General features: G+C 40.0%; 1 protein-coding gene across 3 annotated transcripts in view; it reads left to right on the top strand.

Annotated features, from left to right (window-relative positions):
• The window catches only part of NIPBL (NIPBL cohesin loading factor), an 84,809-nt gene that overhangs the window by 19,479 nt on the left and 43,917 nt on the right, over positions 1-21,413 (top strand). For 2 of the 3 annotated variants that reach the window (XM_056848388.1, XM_056848390.1), the window contains exons 8-15: positions 1,591-2,220; positions 7,867-9,372; positions 14,643-14,825; positions 17,885-18,088; positions 18,301-18,372; positions 18,471-18,560; positions 19,899-20,002; positions 20,627-20,713. In XM_056848388.1, the coding sequence (XP_056704366.1) occupies positions 1,591-2,220; positions 7,867-9,372; positions 14,643-14,825; positions 17,885-18,088; positions 18,301-18,372; positions 18,471-18,560; positions 19,899-20,002; positions 20,627-20,713 (2,876 nt within the window). The remainder of the gene's footprint in view (positions 1-1,590; positions 2,221-7,866; positions 9,373-14,642; positions 14,826-17,884; positions 18,089-18,300; positions 18,373-18,470; positions 18,561-19,898; positions 20,003-20,626; positions 20,714-21,413) is intronic. The other variant, XM_056848391.1, reaches the window with a different exon arrangement.

The following is a 21,413-nucleotide window of genomic DNA, read 5'->3' as shown; positions in this document are numbered from 1 at the left end:
GATGTTTTGACATGATGCTCATGTCAGAGTCAAACTGCCACACGTTCTTTGTTTGGAATGAGTGAATAGTGTGGATAAAGTATACTACTCTGAAATACTGAGTCTTTAAAGGGGGGGGCATCAGGACTGGCCCATTTTCTGTGATGGTGTGTCAGGAACCAAACATACCCCAGTGCATAAAAGCTTTGGGAGTTCTAGCATTATGTAAGAATCAGAATGACAGTGCTTCAGATTAGACAAACATTCATATTTCATGCAGGACCAAACAGTTGTAAAGTGTCGCAGAGATGCAGGCTGGAGGACAGGGAAAAGGCAGCCAAGTTAAGACAGCTGACAGAATGTAAAAAGCAAGACAAATGAGGGAGGGGGCACAAAAAGACTCTTTGCTTTTAATGTGAATTTGGTTTCTGATCTTATCACCATTCCCTTTTTGATATTTCTTTGAAGAAACATCAGTTGAAGAATGATTTCTGTGTTGTTGTTTTTAGAACACAATCTACCTGTGTATTGTTAAGGTGTTGATGAATATGGTTGCATTTGGATGTCATGATAAACTTTCTCATGCTTCTAATCCAAATTATCTATTGCTGTTCTTGGTTAGCTGAAAATACAGTAGCGTATTGTGAGACATCGCCTTCTCACCTTTCTACTTCAGTGGAAAAGCCTGCTTTTCGCTGTCTTGTGTCTCGTAGACACCTGTTTAGATACAAGGGTGACTAATGCACAGTTAAAATGTCGCAAACGGTTCATGATAGGCACAAACCAGTTCAATTTTGGACTCATCCACTCCCTCACTCCTCAATGAAAATGTGCATTATGTTACTGGCAGGATGTAATAGCAATCACTCTGCCTATTCTTGTGAAAGATGTTGAGAGAATATTCTGTATTTAGAACTAAAGTGTTCTAAACAATAGTATATGTGTAATGATGTGGCAAAAATACTTCCAGCTGCTTGTAAGTAGAAAATAATGCTTCCAGCTGTAGAAAGTATATAAGACTCATGTGGTTAATCTATGTAAGGAGCTGGAAACGAATGAAAGCAAATGCTCTACTTGATATGTTTTAAAAAACAAGATCACTTACTGCTTGCACATGAAGTATTCCTGAATTATTTGTGTTTTGGCTTTTTGCAAATTTCAGAGCAGGGTGCTTCTGTGATACTGTGTGAGTGTGTGTTGTAGTGCATTTTGCCTGTCTGCTACTCATCGTTTTTGGGCTTTATCTCTGGATTCTAGTGAACTCTGGATATGACCTATCCTTGATGGGCTTTTAATTAACTAATAGCTTTTATTAGTTGAAGCCCTGGCCTGATATAGATGCATGGTGTCAAAATAGTTTCTGCCTTTTTTTAGAGTGATACCTTTCTTACTAGATTGCCAAACTGATAAGAGGTAGAAGGCATCTTCTACTGCAGTTACTATGGCTTTGTATTAATGAGGATTATGAGCTATCCCTCTAAACTTAATTTTTTCTATTATGTATGTGAAAATATCTGTAAAAATACAAATATTAATAAAGATTATTTTAGTGTGCTTTTATAAACATATGAACCAACATAACTGTTCAGTTTTTCTAAATTATTGTTCTAGGATCAAGACCACCATTAATACTTCAATCTCAGCCTCCACCTTACTCATCACCTAGAGATGTTCCCCCAGACATATTATTAGATTCTCCAGAAAGAAAGCAAAAGAAACAAAAGAAAATGAAGTTAGGCAAGGATGAAAAAGACCAGAATGAAAAGGCTGCAATGTATGATATCATTAGCTCTCCATCCAAGGACTCTACTAAGCTTACGTTAAGACTCACTCGCGTAAGATCTTCAGATATGGACCAGCAGGACGATATACTTTCTCTGGAAAACAGTAATGTTTCAGAAGGGGATATTTCTTTTAACGTTCAGTATCCAGGACAGACTTCTAAAACCCCCGTTACTCCACAGGATATTAATCGCCCACTAAATGCTGCTCAGTGTTTGCCACAGCATGAACAAACCGCATTCCTCCAGGCACAACAAGTGCCTGTTTTACAACCGAACACTTCAATTTCTGCAAAACAACCTCAGAATCCTTTGGTACAGTCGCATCAACAGGTTTCGCAACATGGAACTATAACGCCATACGATGAAGTAGAATTGGATGCGTTGGCTGAAATTGAACGGATAGAACGTGAATCAGCTATTGAAAGGGAGCGATTTTCAAAAGAAGTGCAAGACAAAGGTAAAAATATTGCATACGTGTGCTAATACACATTTTTCTCAAAGGTGTCCTTGAAAGTTGAACCATTTATTTTGTACTCTTAGAAAAAGATCACGACTTGCAATTTCTGAAATTCTTGAGAGTAAAGATGTAGTGCAACTGATTGCTTTTGGTTCATGAGAAATGTAGGTTGCTTTCATATGCAGAGTCAAACTTAGTGATTTTTCCAAGTAAACGGGAGATAGGATAGGACTGATAGAAATGCAAGTTACTAAAGATTTTAACAGTAAAACAAGAAATAGTTGAATATTTAAAGTTGTGGTATTGCAGTACTATTTGTTTATTTACATGATCGCTGTTTACAGTATACACTGTGTAATGCTTCAGTAAATAGATCTAGAAGTGCCTATTGCTTCTTTAGTATCTGAGTATCTTTGTAGCCTAGTTAATGTTTTATCGTTAAAGGGCTTTCAGCAGCACTTCTGTGTCATCTGTTTTATAGATAGAGGAAAAAATAACTCACTTCAAATTAGTGAGGTATAAACATACAAAAAGTATTTTGGGCATGAATACCATTTAAATAAATGAATGAATGAATGAATGATGGTATAAAGGCATGCTTCTCCAAAAGCTTCTGGAACCTCAGGTTCTGCATTGAAGGCCCCTTGAGGACACTGCTGTTGTTGTCCAGTTTGTATGTTATATCAACAACTGAGCAGTTCACTTCCTCAGCTCTGTCTGCCAGTAAATAGTAATAAATTGAGCATAGCTACTGGCCTTCTTTTTAAGCATGAGTCACACTTGGTTTCATATATTAGAAAAGGCTGCCTGCAGGACAGTTTGATAAACTTAATCTTGGGTCTAGCTCAAATACATCTTGTGTTTTTCTGCCTAGGAGGATCCTGCTTTTTGCATTGCTTTCATTGCTGCCGTACCATAACATGTATTGACTACCCAGGCCCTGTATCAGGATTTGGCTTGATTTATTTATTTACTGGGGCCCATATACTAACGGGAAGTGCATTACTTCTGACTAGATACTGAAGCCCCTGAAACTGTGGTGGTGAGGAGCAGTGGGGACTGCTGGGCCAGAGGGAGACAGCAAGTGGGTGTGTCAGATGCTGTGATAGGAATCGGTGGTTGGCCTGGAGTAAGGCAGAGATAAATGATTGGGCAGGCTTAGGTGCCTTGGCAGGTGGGAAAGCAGGTGTCTTGTTGATCCTTGAAGGCCAGGCTTTTAATGTGAACAACAACAGACCTGTTGCAGGGGCTGTTGAGCTTTCCATTCATAGGCCCCAGTATAGCTTAGGTGTGGTGGCAGTCCCACTGCTACCTCTGTGTATGCAAAACTACTGTATTTTTCTTCTTCTGTGACTGATATTTCTACTAAAGAATGTTACTCAGATGTTTCTTGGAAATATCCTTACACTTGGATATATCGGGCATTCTGTTTTATGTTTTTAGAAAAAAGATTTGTGCATTACATCTTCATCTTGGCAAAATAGTGTATGAAATAGCGGTGAATTGTCCCCTGACACCTCTGGATTGGTTCTTACCCCTGCTTGTGTGAGGAACAGCTTCCGTCTGAGCGTAGAGGGGTTTCTGTGGCTTCAGTGGAGTTCCCCTGTAGCTTCAGCCCCCATATACTACAAACCACCTCAGTCCTGAAGGACTGTTTCTGTAGGAAAAACCTTTGCTATAATACAGCTGGACAAAGGAGGCAAGGAAGCCCTTTTCTGCAAGCATAACACTGCTTGTGATTATTTGGATCCTACCCACTCTATTAGCCCTTTGCTAATAATGGTTAAATACAGGAATGTTTTTTTCTGAATAGAAAATCCTGCTTTTTGGGAAGCATGTGATTTTATTCTCGGTTCCTTTGAGAGTCTGGATTCTTAGAATGGGCCCCCCCAAAAAACCTTTTGTAACTTTTAAATTGAGCTTTTAGAGGTAATTTAGAGGTACATAAGTAAATCTTAGCATTCCTAGTTTTATTAAAGACAAATAATACCATACCTTATTGCTTTATTTGTCACAAAAAACTAAGTTTAGTGCCTTGAAGAACAAACTTTTTATATTTCTGCATTGCAGAAGTACATATATGGGAAACATGGGCTAGAAGAAGGTACTGTAAGATTATAAGTAGTTGATTGAAAACCTGTGTCAAAAAGAAGCTTGTGTATCAACGTGAAACTGGACAACTATCAGCATTCTGCATGAGTTAGTGAGGTCACTTACTTCTGTTCAATACATCTATTAATCTCCTTGATCAAGGGGTGGACAGTAGATGTAGCAAATTTGGGAATGATGTAAAACTAGGAGGACATGATCAGCTTCCAGTGATAAGTTGAAATTCAAAATTATCTCCAAAGAAATAAAGCATGTCTGAAAGTACATGTGGGAGAACAGTGTGTGAATATATGCTGGGAACTGACTAGACAGAATCACTTAACTATAAGATTAAGTTTGTAGACTCAGGGTGAGTTAATGTGGGTAAAAGGCTAATGCCATTTTTGGATTTATTAACAGTAACATAGTTCCAAGGTGCTGTATGTGCATGCACTATTGTATAGAACACTAGACTTCTGTAATTCCTCATTCATTGAGGTTAGGAGAAGCACTGGACTTAGTGAAATGTAGATTTAAATTAAGCACCAGGAAAAGCTATAAATACCATTCAGAAATAACAAGCACTGTTTAATAGGCTGTGGACTCTTTGTGCATGCAGAGTTGTCTTCACATTTTGTTCTTCATGCAAAAAGGTAGTGGCTTTGAAGCGTGCTCAAGCTTTTTCACAAAGTGTAAATTCCAGATTTCTGCAGAAGTTGCCGCATTCTGCTGCAGGTACCAAATTCTATTCAGGATTCCAAATGCATGAAATTACTAAAGATTTCCAGTCTGCTCTAATTCTTGTTGTGCAAAATGAATGTATGTAAGTAAATAAAAAAGATTAGCCATGTTACTTTCGTTTGTGTTACAATGTTGTCCATGTTATCTTTGCCATCTTTAAATATGTAGAATTCCAAAGACTCACTTTTCCAGCTATATGTATGAATAGGTATGAGTGATTCAATCATACAGGATCCTTTGTGGTTCAAAGAGAACTGCTTGATGATATCTGTATTATTCTGCCTTCTGATAAGGAGGTTTATTATGTACATTTAAAGACTTCCATCCTTTCCAATTAAATCACTAGATTGTCTTTCAGAATATATTTGTGTAAGGTTGTGTCAGCATTTTTACTGAAGTGTGCTTCATTAGCTTACTAACGTTAAATGTTTCCTTATGGTCAGTTTTGTTATGGAATACTGATAAATAACTACTATTGCTAGTACAACGTATCACCATTTGGGAATCCAAACACATAAATGCTGGGAAGACAAGTAATATCATGAATGAGTGGATGTGTGTGCACTTGCCAGTCTTATTTAACATCTACTCAAATTGTGACCCACCAAGCTGTGAATGCAAGCCATCAGCAGATTTTTAGCTGTAAGGCACTGTTTCCCAGCCTGTGGGTTGGGACCCAGAAGCCTCTGAAAGTGGGTCATGGGCCAGCCCTCCTTTCTATTGCTCTCTTTTGTGTTTTAGAAACCAAGATCTGACCCTGGAAACAGAATCTTCCATGTTGTACATGAGTTGGTATTTGATCAACTAAAACATGTCCTGATGGTTACTAGAGTGAGGTTGCTTAGAATCTTAGGGGGAATTACAGGAGAGGAAGAGGGTGGTCAAAGGCTGAAATGTAACCATATGCAAAGGCTGTGTATGTTGGAATGACATTTGTTTGGGGTTCATAGTGGGGGCAGCTATGCCCTTTGTGTGATGTTTGTTGGTTTCTCAAAAACATCTGGTTAGCCATTGTAGGAAGTGGAATGCTAAAATAGGTGGATGCCAAGGTCACAGTTTACCTAGGGTGCCAAAAAACCTTGGGCCAGCCTTGGATGGGTCAGCATACCAAGCAAATTTGGACTTGTGGTTTACCACACTGAAAAGGGAACTACTGCTGTAAGGGATTGTAGGAACCAAAGGCTGTGGGAATGAGTACCTGGCAGGCCACAATACATGCTTTGTAGTTCAATTCAGGTTTATGGATTAATGGTTGTGTATCCTGCTGTATATACAAGTTTTTTATAGTCAGTGAAAATATTACAAATTAATATTAAACAATTTTTCTTATACTGAACATGCATCCAAATCTGTGTATTGTGTATATTTACATTTAGTGTAATATGTATTCCTGGCTTGAAATCAGGTTTGTTTCTCTCATATACTACAAGCGAACTTGTTGAAAACTGTTATTGATCACAGTGTGGATTGGGAAAGCACCAATCAGCAGGCCACATATCATGACCTTAGCTGAAGGCTACACAGTTTTTTCCATTAAGAGTGTGTTGGGGGACGGCCCCTTCGGTTTCAGGGACTGGTGGTTTTTCTCTCTTTTTCTTTCTTCCTTCTTAAACCACTGTAATATTCAGTGCCAGCTTTTGCACCATTGGATGTTGCTGCTGCCTTCCTGGCTTGTGTTTATCAAATGGTCTTTATCTCTCCGCTCCCACCGTTTTAAATTCACCTGAGCGGTCGTGCTGAAACTAAACTGCGTGGAATGTTCTTCCTGTCCCCCAGTAATTGTTTGAAGATTCATTTGGGTGGCTGCTGTTGGATACAGTAGGCTGGTCTAGATGGACCTTTAGTCTGCTCCATGAAGGCAGCTCTTAAACTGTGAGGATTGTCTCTGCTCAGCCTCTTTAGGCTTTTTGTTTGTTTGCGTTTCATTACTGGGAGCCAACTGATAGTTCGAAATGCTGCTAGTTAACCTTTTCACACTCTCCTCTTATATTTTGAATTCCAAGGATTGCCTCAACTATAGGCATGCTCAGCTAAAATTTACTTTTTTTGTAAAGTGAGCCTACTTGCCTATAAGGGGAAACTGTGGCTTATAGCAGGGAACTCTTTCCCCTACTCCTGGCCTTTTCCCCCTCCTGCACACTTTATAGAGCGGAGCTTCATTGAAGCCTTGAACTTGAGCTTTGCAACCTTTGTTTGTGCTTTATCATTCAGTTCACAAATATTAGAACTGCAGTTATGATATCGTTGTATTCATATTGAATATAGCCAGTTTTTCTGCTCAATCTTGCCCAGTTCTCCTCACTACATTCCCCATCCAACAAGGCTTTTATCAATACAGGTTCCTTAATCCCCACAGTAGCCATTTTGGGTGGTTTGTGGTCCCCTTCTCCCCTTGTCATCCAATAGAACAGCTGCTAGGATCTAGCCCATTAAGGTTACAAAAATTAACCAACATAAAGCTGCGGCATTCAGATCAAGAAAAGCGGACAGATACTGAAAGTTTTGACATAATAAATGCACAGTGTTGCTTTTAGACAGAATAATTTATCACCTTATTTATTTCTAAAGAATACGTACTAAAAGAATATTGGAAAATGCTTGCTTGTTCTCCCTGGTCTGTAGAAGGTTCACTCCAGAATACTTTCCTTATACAGCTGGCTCAAAACTATAGTGTATTACTTTGTTGCTATCTGTACTGTAGCAATGACTTCTGAATTAGTGTGTAAACCTACTATAATGTACATATTTTTCCATGTATGGCGTTATGTTAATTCGTGTGTATGATGCACACTAACATATTCTCCCTTTGATCTGCAGATAAACCTTTGAAGAAAAGAAAACAAGATTCCTATCCACAGGAGGCTGGAGGTGCTACTGGAGGAAACAAACCAGCTTCTCAGGAGACAGGTTCTGCGGGAAATGGGTCAAGGCCAGCCTTGATGGTTAGTATTGATCTTCAGCAAGCAGGACGGGCAGACTCTCAGGCAGCTGTAACTCAGGATTCAGACATCATCAAAAAGCCTGAAGAGATGAAGCAGTGTAATGATGGTTCTGTGTTTGTTTCCCAAGAGGATGTCGGAGTACTTAAACTAAAATCTGAGAACCATCCTGAAACCCCTAGGAAAAAATCAGATTCCGAAAGTTTAAAGGTGGAAATACAACACAATGAGAACAAACAAGCAGAAGTGCAGCAAAATGAGAGTAAACGGATAGAAACAAAACATAGTGAAAGCAAACAGACAGAAATTAAACATGAAAGCAAACACGAAAGTAGGCAAACGGACGTAAAACCAAACGAGAGCAAGCAAAATAATGGCAAACAGGATATAAGACAAAGACCTGAGACTCCAAAACCGAAAAATGAAGTGAGGCCGGATACCCCAAAGCAGAAAAATGAAGGCAGACCAGAAACCCCAAAGCAGAGGAATGAAGGCAGGCCAGAAACCCCAAAACACAGGCATGAAAACAGGCGGGATTCTGGTAAATCCTCTTCAGAAAAGAAGCCCGATTTATCTAAACACAAAATGGACATGAAATCTGATCCTTCCAGGGTGAAATCTGAAAGGCCTGATGCATTAAAACAGAGACCAGATGGACGTTCTGTTTCTGACTCATTAAGGCGTGATCATGATAACCTTAAACAAAAATCTGAGGACCGGGGTGAATCTGAGAGACATAGAGGAGATTCTTCAAAGCTAAAAAGACCTGAGTATTTGAGGTCTTCAAGTAAGACTGAGCACGACTCTAAATATGTCATTAAGTCTGATAACACAAAAGCTGAAAGACTGGATAGAAAACACAGACATGTGTCTGGTGAGTCCCGGGATAGGCTGTCTTCTGGGGATCAGAGATCAAGACCTGACAGCCCTCGCATTAAACAAGAAAGTAAAAGTGATATTAGTAAATTAAGACCGGACAGACCAGGTTTCAAGTCGCCCAATAGTAAAGATGAACGAAGGACAGATGGTAATAAGAGCAAACTGGATAGTAATAAAGCACATACTGACAGCAAAGCAGGATTTCCCAGTTATTTGTTGGGGGGAAGATCTGGGGCTTTGAAACACTTTATCATTCCAAAAATAAAGCGGGATAAAGATGGCAATGTCATGCATGATTCAAGGAAATCGGAAATTAAGGGTGAACCAAAGGACAAAGTAGAGAAGATTGGGCTAGTGGAGGATCTAAACAAAGGAGCTAAACCAGTTGTTGTTCTGCAGAAGCTTTCTTTGGATGATGTACAAAAATTTATTAAGGACAGAGAAGACAAATCTAGGAGCTCTTGTTTCAAATCTAACAAGAACAAGTCATCCAGACCAAACAAAGGTAAGACTACTCAAACTTTTATCCATTATGTTAGTAGGTCAAGGTGATAAGATGGTCCTCCTATTTGGGGTAGAAATGAGGGATCAGTCTTTTTTTTTTTTGCAAACTTCATCTTTGTTCTATTGGTACTAGATGATTATAATGATTTAAATAACTTGTATCTTACAAATGTATTGGAACTTGTCTGCATTAGAAAGTGTGTGCTTTGCGCTACTTGTATCTAAAAGGATTTTGAACATGAATTCATTCCTCACGGTCACCATGGCGAATGTTCTTTCTTCTACTGGCAAGCGTGACAAGCCTCTGATCTTCAGAATTGGGACAAACATGGTGGTTCTCCACACAATGTAACAGAGATCAGGCCTTGCCGTCTTTTGGAGCTTGGGAGATGGATTGTCCCTCGCCTTGCCCCATGCTTTGGGTTCATCCACCAGGAAGAGAGACTGTAGGGATGAGCCTGACCCTGTTCTCAGTTTGGGGCTTTGAAGGAGATCTTGATCTTGGAGATACTGAGTGCCTCTGAAGCTCAATGTGAAATCACAGCGAAGCCCCTTAAGTTGGTGGAGGGGCAGGAATATGCCAACTGCAAATAGTGAATGGCTGTATCTCAATATAAGATGTATACGAAAGATATATGTACTTAATTTGCCAGTTGTTAGATGTAGCTGAAATCAGCATTATGCACATAATTTCAGGGTGGGCTTTGCTTTGAGATGTCAGTTCAGTTTTATGAGTAATGAATCTATTCTTCGTATTACACTGTATAATATATTTGGGTGTTCTGTCTCACTACAGAGTAGGGCCTATGTTCAGACAGCTGTGTTTGAGGTATCTTAAATGCTTTCACTCATCCAGTGGCGTATTGTACACTTCTTAAATTGCTCCACCTCAATGCACAGATGACGTGGCATGCTTTTTAAACTTTTGGCTGTGCAATTATGGATGTGGACTGTTTTGAGAAATGGAAGTCTGAAGCACTGAACTTGATCTCTGGATTATGGGTGTATGCTTCAAAAAACACTTCAGTTTTTTGTCTGTTTTTTAAAAGGGCATGATATTCATTTTGCAGAAACTTCCAGAGTGTTGATACCATTCCTGAGCCAGTTTCGGGCAGTTTTCTGGTTTGAGAATGTTGGTACCCCAGAATCATGACCTTTCGGGGGGGCGGTAATGCCCCATGAGCTAGCAGGAGCAGAGGGAGTGGGAGAGAGGATGTGCGCTCTGACCCCCAGGTAGTCTGTGGTGCAAAGAAGTTTAAAGGGCTTCCAGTGGGAAGGACTGGTCCTGAAATCTGGAGACCGGGTCTACCCTAATTGAAAATTAGGGCCTCTTAAAGCTTGAATGGCTGGTCTGCCACAGACCAGCTGGGCCCTGGTGCATCAACCCTTTAAACTTTAGAGAGTCATTGTTTTGAATGGGGGGAGACCTGGCCTCCAGAGGTCAGCGACCAGGTCTTCCCATTGGAAAAGAATGACTCTTTGAAGTTTAAGGGGCAAGTGCAGTGCAGACCAGCTGTGGACCAGGTGCGTGGCTTCTCTTTCCCTCCCTGCTAGTGCTGCCTCTCTCAAACATTCCTAAAATCCCAGGAGATAAATTACTGCTACTCCTGATTTTGGATATCCCCGAGCTCACCCCAAATAGTTAATTTCAGGTTTAATTTGGGCTCAAGATTATCTGAATGAACACCCATGCTCGGGATGCCAGCCTACAAGGTTTTTTTAAGGGTTTAAACTACATATGTTACAAATATTTTTCCAGTATGTGTGTGTCTATCTGTATCTGTGTAATCTATATCTATTCCCTCCCTCCCTCCCTCCCTCCCTCCCTCTCTCTCTCTCCCCCTCCCTCTCTCTCTCTCCCTCCCCCCCCCCTCTCTCTCTCTCTCTCTGTGTGTGTGTGTGTGTGTGTGTGTGTGTGTGTGTGTGTGTGTATATATATATATATATATATATATATATATATATATATATATATATATATATATATGAATGAATGAATATGAGAGAGAGAGAGAGCAGTGTAAGAAGAGAATGGTATGCAAGAGTTGGATCCAAACTAGTGTTTTTGTAGATGCAAGGATTTCTGCCCATGGTATATATTTACCCCTCCTTTCCCAGCCTGAAATGCCCCAAAAATCCTGTTCCTGAGGGTCCCCTGTCCCACTGGAATGTGATTTGGGGGGCATTTTGGGCTGCCAGGGAGGGGGGAGAGTGAGAAAGTCACACTCTGCAGAAAACCTTGTGCCTGTAAAAATGCTATTCTAGATCCAAGTCTGTAGTAGGAGGCAAGTGGGTGAGCAGGTGTATGTGCATCAACAGAGTGGAATGTGCACGCTGCCTGTATGCAGGATGGTGTATATGCTGTCAGTGTGTGCAGTTTGCTATTTGGAGGGGTGGTCAGTTAAATGGTCAAGCACAATAGAAGAGGAAGAGTTGGTTTTTATACCCTGGTTTTGCCTACCTTTAAGGAGTCTCAAATCAACTGGCTGAGTTGTGCTGGTACTGAGCTGTGTTGTGTTTGGGTAGTGAGTGTTTGTGGTCGCTGATTGGCCTGTTTGCTGTGAGTTCTCCACCAAGGGACAAAAAGAGAGGAACAGGACCTTGTCCCAAATTGTTCTGGTCTCCAAGCCCATCCGTTCCCTCCCATGGCTCTGCTTTACGGAATTTAACGCTTGGAAGGCTCAGGAATATTGTTGTGGGTGCCTAGCAACCTCCAAAATGGCCACTGAGAACTTGGTGGACATCTGTTTCTTAAATGTACAAGCGCTGTTTCTATTATTTTGGGGAGTTAAGTGTTGGAGGAGAGTGTTACGGATTCTGTGGACTGCCAAAAAAACAAATCAGTGGGTTATAGATCAAATCAGGCCTGAACTGACCCTAGAAGCTAAAATGAGTAAACTGAGGCTATCGTATTTTGGTCACGTCATGAGACGACAAGAGTCACTGGAAAAGACCGTCATGATAGGAAAAGTTGAGGGCAGCAGGAAAAGAGGAAGACCCAACAAGAGATGGATTGACTCAATAAAGGAAGCCACAGCCTTCAATTTGCAAGATCTGAGCATGGCTGTCAAAGATAGGACATTTTGGAGGACTTTCATTCATAGGGTCGCCATGAGTCGGATGCGACTTGACTGCACTTAACACACACACACACAAATTTTCCACTGAGATATAATTGATGCAATTCTAGCAATTTTTTTCCTATACATACAGAAAATAGTATATTAGATGTTCTAAAATTCATTTGAAGTCAGTTTTCCTCTTCATTTCAGTGGTGGTCAGTCATACCCCAGTGTTCTGTTAAGATACTGTAATTAAGGTACATGTATGCATCATTTACTGTTAGTTGGGCAAAAAAAGGGAGACTGTCACATCTTGGAAATATTGCTTTATCCTCCCAAGAACATTTGTGCGTACTCTTCAATGTGTTGTTGTTTTTGTTTCTCTATACTTCTCATTGTTGAAATTAATTTAAACCATATTAAAGTGTACAAAGTGTTTGAATTGTGTATCATATGCAGTCTCCAGAAGGCATTTTGGTGTTCTAATAGATTCAATCATGTCTTCAGAAATGTACCATTTGGTCTGTTCAAAATTATTAAGTTTGTCATCTATCTTGGTTTGGTGTACTTGGAAGAGTAGAAATTCTGAGCAATATTTGTTCAAATTGTACATTTGTAGAGATCAGGCAGGTTACTGTTTTTAAACAACTAGAGATAAATGTGTTTTTCATCTGTAAAGTACAGTACATATTTATTGGATTACTCTGTTATTTATTCTTACAATTTAAATATATGTATCAACAACCTAGAAATGTAAATGTTGAACCAGCCCTAAGAACGTTTAACCTTTATCTTTGTGTTTGTGTTTGTTTCTTGGTTTTGAAGTGATTGTAATTTAGCCAGTTTCCCCATGTGTGGACTCAGTAATGATTTTCTCAGTTAAATGCCTTGCAGGGCAGGGGAATGGCATAAATGTGTAACTTTTAATCTAATTTGTTTAAAAATGTATTTGTTTTTCAAAGCAGAATGTCACTTTGTGTTGTAATGATCCATAAGATACAAGCTGAATGTGGCTAATTTTGTCAATCTGCTAATGATTTCCATCTATTTTGATTTGAAAAATGAGTATACTGGCAATAATTCTGTTGAAAAGCATTTATTGTATAGTCACTGTTGCTAGAACTGTAGGTATTTTTGTATTTAATAGTTGTGCTTGAAAAAGAGTTTGAAAAATGAGGCATCTTTTTACCGATAAACAATACAGTACTAAAGTCAGATAATATTTATTTAAGTGGTTCTCAAACTTCAATTCATAACCGGAGCAAAGTCTTGGAAAACAAATGTGAGAATATAAGCAATTCTGTATCTCACGACAACATAGTATGCATATTTTAATGGTTGAACTGTCCATTTGGCAAGTAGGTGGCTGTATGCATCAGGTAGTCACAGAGGCAGAGAAGAGGTTAATCAGAAAAACTGCTGTCTTTCGCCAGAGGAGCAGTGTTCTGCATCTCTTTACTTACGTATTACTAGAAGGGAGATGGATAGTCGTTCATGTAATTGACGCTTGCTCAGATGGAGTTGCTCATGTGTGGGAAAAGCCCCTTGTATACATAGTGACGTATTTCAGCTCACTATGTATAAATGTAACCCTTGAAGAGTAGATTGGTGAGAGAGCCTTAAATAATTTGTTCTTCACTGTGACAAATGTGTGATGCCACTTAATTGCAACTGTGAAGCTGGGTTCTTGACTGCATTTAGGGGGAGGGCGGGACCGTTATAAAAGTTGCTTGTCGGTAGATGCAAATGAGGACTTGCTTTCTGTTGTAAGGCAGAGTGTGAATCTTGTCAAAATAACTGACATCTGTAAATGGGATAATGGCTTCAAGCTTAGCTCCACCTGCTGGCAAACACACAAAATTGTTTTGCATATTTACAAAATGAAGAATTGGTCAGCTATGGGGGAAATGCTGTATTTTGTGCTTATGAAGACCAACTGAAGCAAGCACCTGAGTTAGGGTGATCAGTTATTTGATAGAAAGCTGATTTTATATTGTGTTCATTTTGCATGGAACTTTCGGCCTTCTGAGTGACAATATGGAAAGTGGTCTACATTTCAAACATTTTTTTATATTTTGTAAACCATCCAGTTGAAAAGAGTCTGAAAAAAAGAATGTGAAAAGCAGGATAAAAATGTTAAATTCATATCTGCATTACATTGATGTGTCCTTAGGTTTGTATTCACTTACAGTTTACTCTTCATTGGTAGGTAGCATAGATCAGTCAGTGTTAAAGGAATTACCTCCTGAACTGCTAGCAGAAATTGAATCCACCATGCCTCTTTGCGAACGAGTGAAAATGAACAAACGTAAACGTAGCACTGTAAACGAGAAACCAAAATATGCTGAAATCAGTTCAGATGAAGACAATGACAGCGAAGAGGCTTTTGAAAGTGAGTAGCGAATGTTTCTCTCATTTTTGATCATGGTGATACATTAATCTTGATTATGTTATGTCTAGTGCCTCCCTAACAGCGCTGCCAAAAAGCAGAAGGATGAATTCTCCTGGGTCAGGCTAGAATTGCCTGCTACAGTGCTGTAGGACAGGAATGCAGGCCCCCAGCATTATAGTAATTTGGAAGGGATGCGGCTCTTCAGAAGCCTTCGCAGCATGGCTCAGTGAAGAGCTGCGCTTTGGGGCTCTCTACAACAGAGCGTTGCTAGAGGGAGCAGAGCCAGGCAGAAGCCAAATAACTTCAGTTTGCGGAGTGCTTGGAACAGCTAGGGCTTGAGGCAGAGTTTTTCCCTGTTCTTTCCTCCTTTCAAGCCTGATGTGCCCCTTGTGCATGGCTTTTGAAAACTTTCATACATGTATAAAATACCCTTAGGGTGAGAGCAAAGCAAAGTTCTTAACCCAGCAGTAGGCTGATACACGAGGGATGCCAGCAGTGAAAACCCACCCAGAAAAAAAGGTCCTGTGTTCCTCCTGAGTTGCTACCCTGTTCTTGCCAACGCTGAAGCCAGGTGCCTCAGATTTTTGTCTTGGTTGTGAGGCAGATCCAAGAAGACAAGGGATGGTATTCGAGGCATGGCTGCTGAGGGAGGGGAGCTGTCCAGTCAGAGCAAGAAGCAGGTTCCTGGCAAGATTGGTGAAGCGGCAGAGGAGCTGTCCAGCTAGGTAACCATGGCCAAGTGGGTCCAACAGGTACTGCTCTATAGAGAGGCTATTGCAACAGCCAAATCAAACCAGTTGAAGGGGCTCTACTGGTTCCACCTCTTACTAGTGCATTAGTGAAGTACATCCTGGTAATTCTATTTTCCTCTCACTTGGGGGGCTTGAGCAAACACTCTCCTTTCTAGTATGGGCTTCAGCTTAGGCTCAGCCCCATCTCTTTTCCTGTGGTATAATCAGCGATTACAGGAGATATTGTTTCATCCAGTACCTAACACATACTGGAAACAAAATAAGATAAAGGGAATAGTGGATAGCAATAATGGAGAATAAGAGTTTTGGGCTACAAAATGTACTTTTCAGACTGATAAATGTATTTTTATGATTATTATTGCTTGATAAATAAGCAGTTGATGAGAATGATGACTGAGCAAGGGGCATGAGGGGAAAATAGCTACAAATGTATTTGTAAATTTTATTAAGTAGGTATTATATTATATTATGTCCTGGAGAAGAAAGAGGCTGGAGAAGTATGATGGGAAACCACACTTTTTTGGTTTATAATGAGTGGGTCATATGAATAAGGAGCCCTAATTGGAGCATATCGAGGAGAAAAGACAGGCCCTGACTTTTGAGAGCTTGGAATGTAAACCAACAAGTAAACTGAAAGTTTAAAGTGAATGCACAATGAGATTGGGAGCCAGTGATAAGTAGAGAAGAGGTAACGTGCTCAATACTGTGAGGGAGATAAATGTTATGAGCAGTGGAATTCCTGAACAGAAGTTTTGGGCACATATCTGATAAATGTGTGCACAGTTGAGCTGCTGTTACTTTTTCATGTAAAAAAAAAGCTTCCTATTTAAGCAACAGTGGGAACTTCTTCAGCAAAAATAGCAAGTGAGGTCAGACTGTGAGCATATTTATAACTACTTGGACTGTGGTCCAAAGGTTGTGAGAGTAAAGCCAGAAAGCAAATTGCTGCGATACTTGCAGTACTTAGGAGAAGAAATAATTAGGCTGAACAAGCATTTAATAACAGAAAAGATTAATTTTTAGCAGTGCTGAACAGAGGAAATGCTGCTTTGATATGAAAAAAAAAACTTTTAGGGATGTGGATTTGCCGTTCCTCCCTCCTTCCTTCTTTCTCCCTGCTTAAGAACACTTGCCGTGCTGTGGCTGTTCCTGCTAAGAGATAGCTGTGGCTGCAGGGTAGGCAGCTAACAAGTACATGGAGGATCTCTGTCTTTCTCCCCTCCTTGTCCTCTCCCTTACTAGTCGTGGTGTAGTGATTAAGAGCGGTGGTTTGGAGTGGTGGACTCTGATCTGGAGAACCAGGTTTGCTTCCTCACTCCTCCACATGAGTGGTGGAGGCTAATCTGGTGAACTGGATTTGTTTTCCCACTCCTGCTCATGAAGCCAGCTGGGTGACCTTGGGCTAGTCATGCTCTCTCAGCCCCACCTACCTCACAGGGTGTCTGTTGTGGGGAGGGGAAGGGAAGGCAATTGTAAGCTGGTTTGAGTCTGCCTTAAGTGGTAGAGAAAGTTGGCATATAAAAACCAACTCCTCCTCCTCTTCTTCTCCTTCTTCTGCTCCCTTGGTGGAATAAGCTACATCCAGACATCATATGTGACCACAGTTAAGGGGGGGAATGTGCTTGCCTGGGTTGCATGTGCTCTTCCCCCCCACCCCTTCATTCTTGTGAGGAGAATTAAGGACAAACACCAACACCCGTTGTCCATGGTGTACCACTCTAGGTTCATGGATTTACCAAAGTTCATCCCTCCCCCAGCCCACTACCCAGGATTCTAAACCAGGATAAAACCAGGGGGTGGGGTGAGGGACTAACTTTGGTTAATCCATGGATGTGAATGCGTATGTCATGGGTAACTACATAGTTAATGTTGAAGAAAGGTAAATGTGAAAGCCCAGCAACAAGCAAGTTTCTGCATATTTTTCCTTAACATTATTTCCATATGTGTGATGTCTGAGTTACAGCCCTAGTGTCAGGCATATGCTAGGACTATATTTGCCAGAGAAAACTAAGATGGTTGAAGGGTACGGGTGGGGAGAGAACCTCTGCCTGTTGGCTGGCCTGCTGCCTTTTAGGGCTAGAGCATGGTGACAATAAACATGTGTAAGTACTAATGGACTGAAATGCTTTTAAAATCATTTTTCACACTTCTAGAAGCTTTTATTGGGCTTCAGCAAATGTTGGCTTTTATACATTTGCCTTCCAAGGTTCCAGTTGAAGTGTGTGTTCTGTATTTTTCATAGCTGACAACGTGTGGAGCTACTTTGAAACTGGGCTTAGCTCTCATAATGCTCTGTTCACCTCCTAGCTTCTCGTAAAAGGCATAAGAAAGACAGAAATGAAGATAAAGCTTGGGAGTATGAAGAGCATGACAGACGAGGTTCTGGAGATCATCGAAGGGGTAGTCATTACCACGAAGGAAGGAGGAGCTCTGGAAGCAGTCGATATCGCAACCGCAGTCCAGAGGACTCAGATGTGGATGACTATTCCCCTCCTCCTAGCCTCAGCGAAGGTGATCATCAACTTCTCTCACTAGTATTCTTAATCTAAATTTTGTCTAAAAGTGTTTCTAAAACCTCGTCCACTTTCGTGTAATACAGATACATTAGGCCTAGCTAGAGGGGGAAAATGTTTTCAAATGCTGTCGTGGGGTTAAAGCATGTTGACACAGAGAAAAGCATTTTCTGCAGAAATTTCATGTTACACCTTTTTATTTTTTTTAAGTGGCTAGAAAAATGAAGAAGAAAGAAAAACAGAAGAAAAGAAAAGCTTATGAACCAAAGCTAACACCGGAAGGTGTGTTGCTGCTTTTAATGCTCTTGCCATAAATTGTTTATTATGTGTTGTACATGGATGCAATATATTACATTTTCTGTTGTTGTTTTTTAAATCAGAAATGATGGATTCTTCTACATTTAAGAGGTTCACTGCTTCAGTAGAAAATATTTTGGACAACTTGGAAGACATGGATTTTACCTCATTTGGTAATTAAAAAAAGTCTTTATGCATTTCCTTCAATGTCATCATCGCTCAATGTCTCTTAGTATGAAGCACTGTTTTCTATTGTAGCCCCCTGTGCTCATCTTAACAATTTTTATTTTAGTATCCTTAGGCTCTGACTCTTAGAAAGTCCTCCATTTTCCTTTAATGATTAATGACCTCGAATCCTAGAAAGAAATGTTACCAACAGATAAGTGATTCCATTTGAGAGTGAACAGGACAATTGATCAGCCTGATACAGCATGTTAGCAAAAGTGCCAAGTATTTAGAGTTATTTACAATTTTGGCAAGTAACCATAATCCCTGCTCCAATGAGACGTTGATGTATTTTTTTATTAGTAGGTGAACGGAACTATGTACATGGCAGGACATTATTTTCAAGGGTTGATTCTAAAAGGCTGTTGAACTCTGAATCTTTGCTGGCATAATCTTTGTGTCAAGCGACAATATTTTTTCACATTCTCTTTTTTTTAACGAGCATATTGCCCCTAATTGTAATACACCTACATAATACATTTAAAATACAAATAAAAACATTTTCAGAACTTATAGAAAAAGTAATTTAAGGAAATTTAAAATGATCGCTAGGTCATACATTCTCAGTGGTGGTTGCTGAGACTTGAAATAGGAGAGGTTCATCTTCCAACCTATTGACGTTCTGTTCCTCAAAGCTGTCTTCTCATGGTGCACGTTTTGTCAACTTTGTGCTCTTGAACACATGAAGCTGCCTTATACTGAATCAGACCCTTGGTCCATCAAAGTCAGTATTGTCTACTCAGACAGGCAGCAGCTCTCCAGGGTCTCAGGCAGAGGTCTTTCACATCACCTACCTGCTTAGTCCCTTTAACTGGAGATGCCGGGGATTGAACCTGGGACCTTCTGCATGCCAAGCAGATGCTCTACCACTGAGCCACAGCCCCTCTCGAGAAGGCTTGCATTCTCCCTCCACCCCCATTCCCCACTTTCCTGCCTGGAAAGTTAGCACCTGCTGACTTAAACACTGTGTTTACTTTTAATACTTTAAATATACTTTTAATACTTTAAAGTCATTTTAAAGATAGAATCTTCTGGAGATAAATCTTGAGGTGGCATTCCCTAGATGATAGCTCTACATTACAATTTTGTTGCATATATTTTGTTTTAAGCTGTTGCATGATGGTTGCAGATAAACATAGTTTGTGGGCTACTGTTACTATCAGTTAAATGTGGAGAGAAATAGAATTCTAGAATGCATTACTGTGGGATTACTGAAGCTTATTCTTGAAAATCATGGATATATATAGTACAGCTATATTGAAAAGAATTTTTTTTTCTCCCTTTAGGTGATGATGATGAAATGCCTCAAGAGTTACTACTGGGAAAACATCAGCTTAGTGAATTGGGTAGTGAATCTGCCAAAATTAAAGCAATGGGCATTATGGACAAGGTAGGTTATTGATGCCTTTAAAATGAAGACTGTAACACAGGATTGTTCAAGAAGGCAAACATGTTAGGTCTGGAGGAGTTGTGAAGCCTTCAAGATGATTTGAATCTTGAGGAGACTTGATATAACCAAAATAGGGCAAATGTATGTGCACCATCAGCATAGATGTTTCTCCTCCTTGTCTGACATTTAATAGCCTTTCTGGCTACTTTCCCCCCCTGTCAAGTCACAGCTGACTTACAGTGACCCGGCAGGGGGGAGGGGTTCAAGGCAAAGAGATATTGATGGGTTGTCATTGCCTGCCTCTGCCTAGCAACCCTGGTATTCCTTGGTGGTCTCCTATCCAAATAATGACCAAGGCTGACCCTGCTCAGCTTACGAGATGTGACAGGATCGGGCAACCATGGGCTATCCAGATCAGGGCTTCTGGAACCCAGGAAGCAGGTTTTTTCAAATAAAATCTCTAATTTGGACCCATAACCTAGGTGGCATCTTTAAAGCAGCTTCCTCTGTGCTTCGGAATCAGACTGTGAATTTGAGGCAAAACCAGTATTAGCATCAGTTTCAGTTCCACACCAAACCTATAAAGACTGTCTTATCCATTTGGATGAATTATTTTCTTTTTAGCTTTCAACGGAAAAAACAGTGAAAGTCTTAAACATTTTGGAGAAGAATATTCAAGATGGTTCAAAGCTTTCCACATTGCTCAACCACGTGAGTTGTTAAAATTAGTTATTTTAATTTATTGGTTTTAATTTTCTGTCTGTTGGAAATGTCGTAAATATTTCTCCTTTGCTGTAGTGTGGACATAGCTGTAGATGAGTTCAGCACTTTCCAAGTGAATAGTTATATTAGCTTTTAATAGTATATAGTTAAAGTATATCTGAGCCGTGTTTTAATTTGTGAAATAATAAAGGCTGCTAGGGCATGCCTATATTCCTGTATCAGTAAGCTGAAAAATACAATAATAGCTTTGCTATGAATGAATGTCTTTCTTTTGTCAAAACTAGTATATGTTTGTTCTGCTTGGAAGTCCTAAGTATCTTTCATTGTCTTAAATAAGTCACTGTGGGTAGCAGTGTTAGTCTGTCTGCAGTAGTAGAAAAGGGCAAGAGTTCAGTAGCACCTTAAAGACTAACAAAAAATATTTTCTGAGCTTTCGTGAGCCACAGCTCACTTCTTCAGAAGAAGTGGTCCACTTGCACAGAAGAAGTGAGCTGTGGCTCACGAAAGCTCATATCCTACCAGAAAATATTTTTGTTAGTCTTTAAGGTGCTACTGGACTCTTGTCTTAAATAAGCTCATTGTTGCCATCATGTGGCTATTCATAGTAACTAAATACAGTGTATTGAATTGGCAACAATGATTGAAATGAGCAGAAATTCTGTGTAATAGTTAAAATCTTAAAGAACAG

This window comes from Euleptes europaea, chromosome 4, assembly GCF_029931775.1.
Source record: "Euleptes europaea isolate rEulEur1 chromosome 4, rEulEur1.hap1, whole genome shotgun sequence".
NCBI classification, from domain to species: Eukaryota; Metazoa; Chordata; class Lepidosauria; order Squamata; family Sphaerodactylidae; genus Euleptes; species Euleptes europaea.
This window is presented reverse-complemented; position numbering and strand designations above follow the sequence as displayed.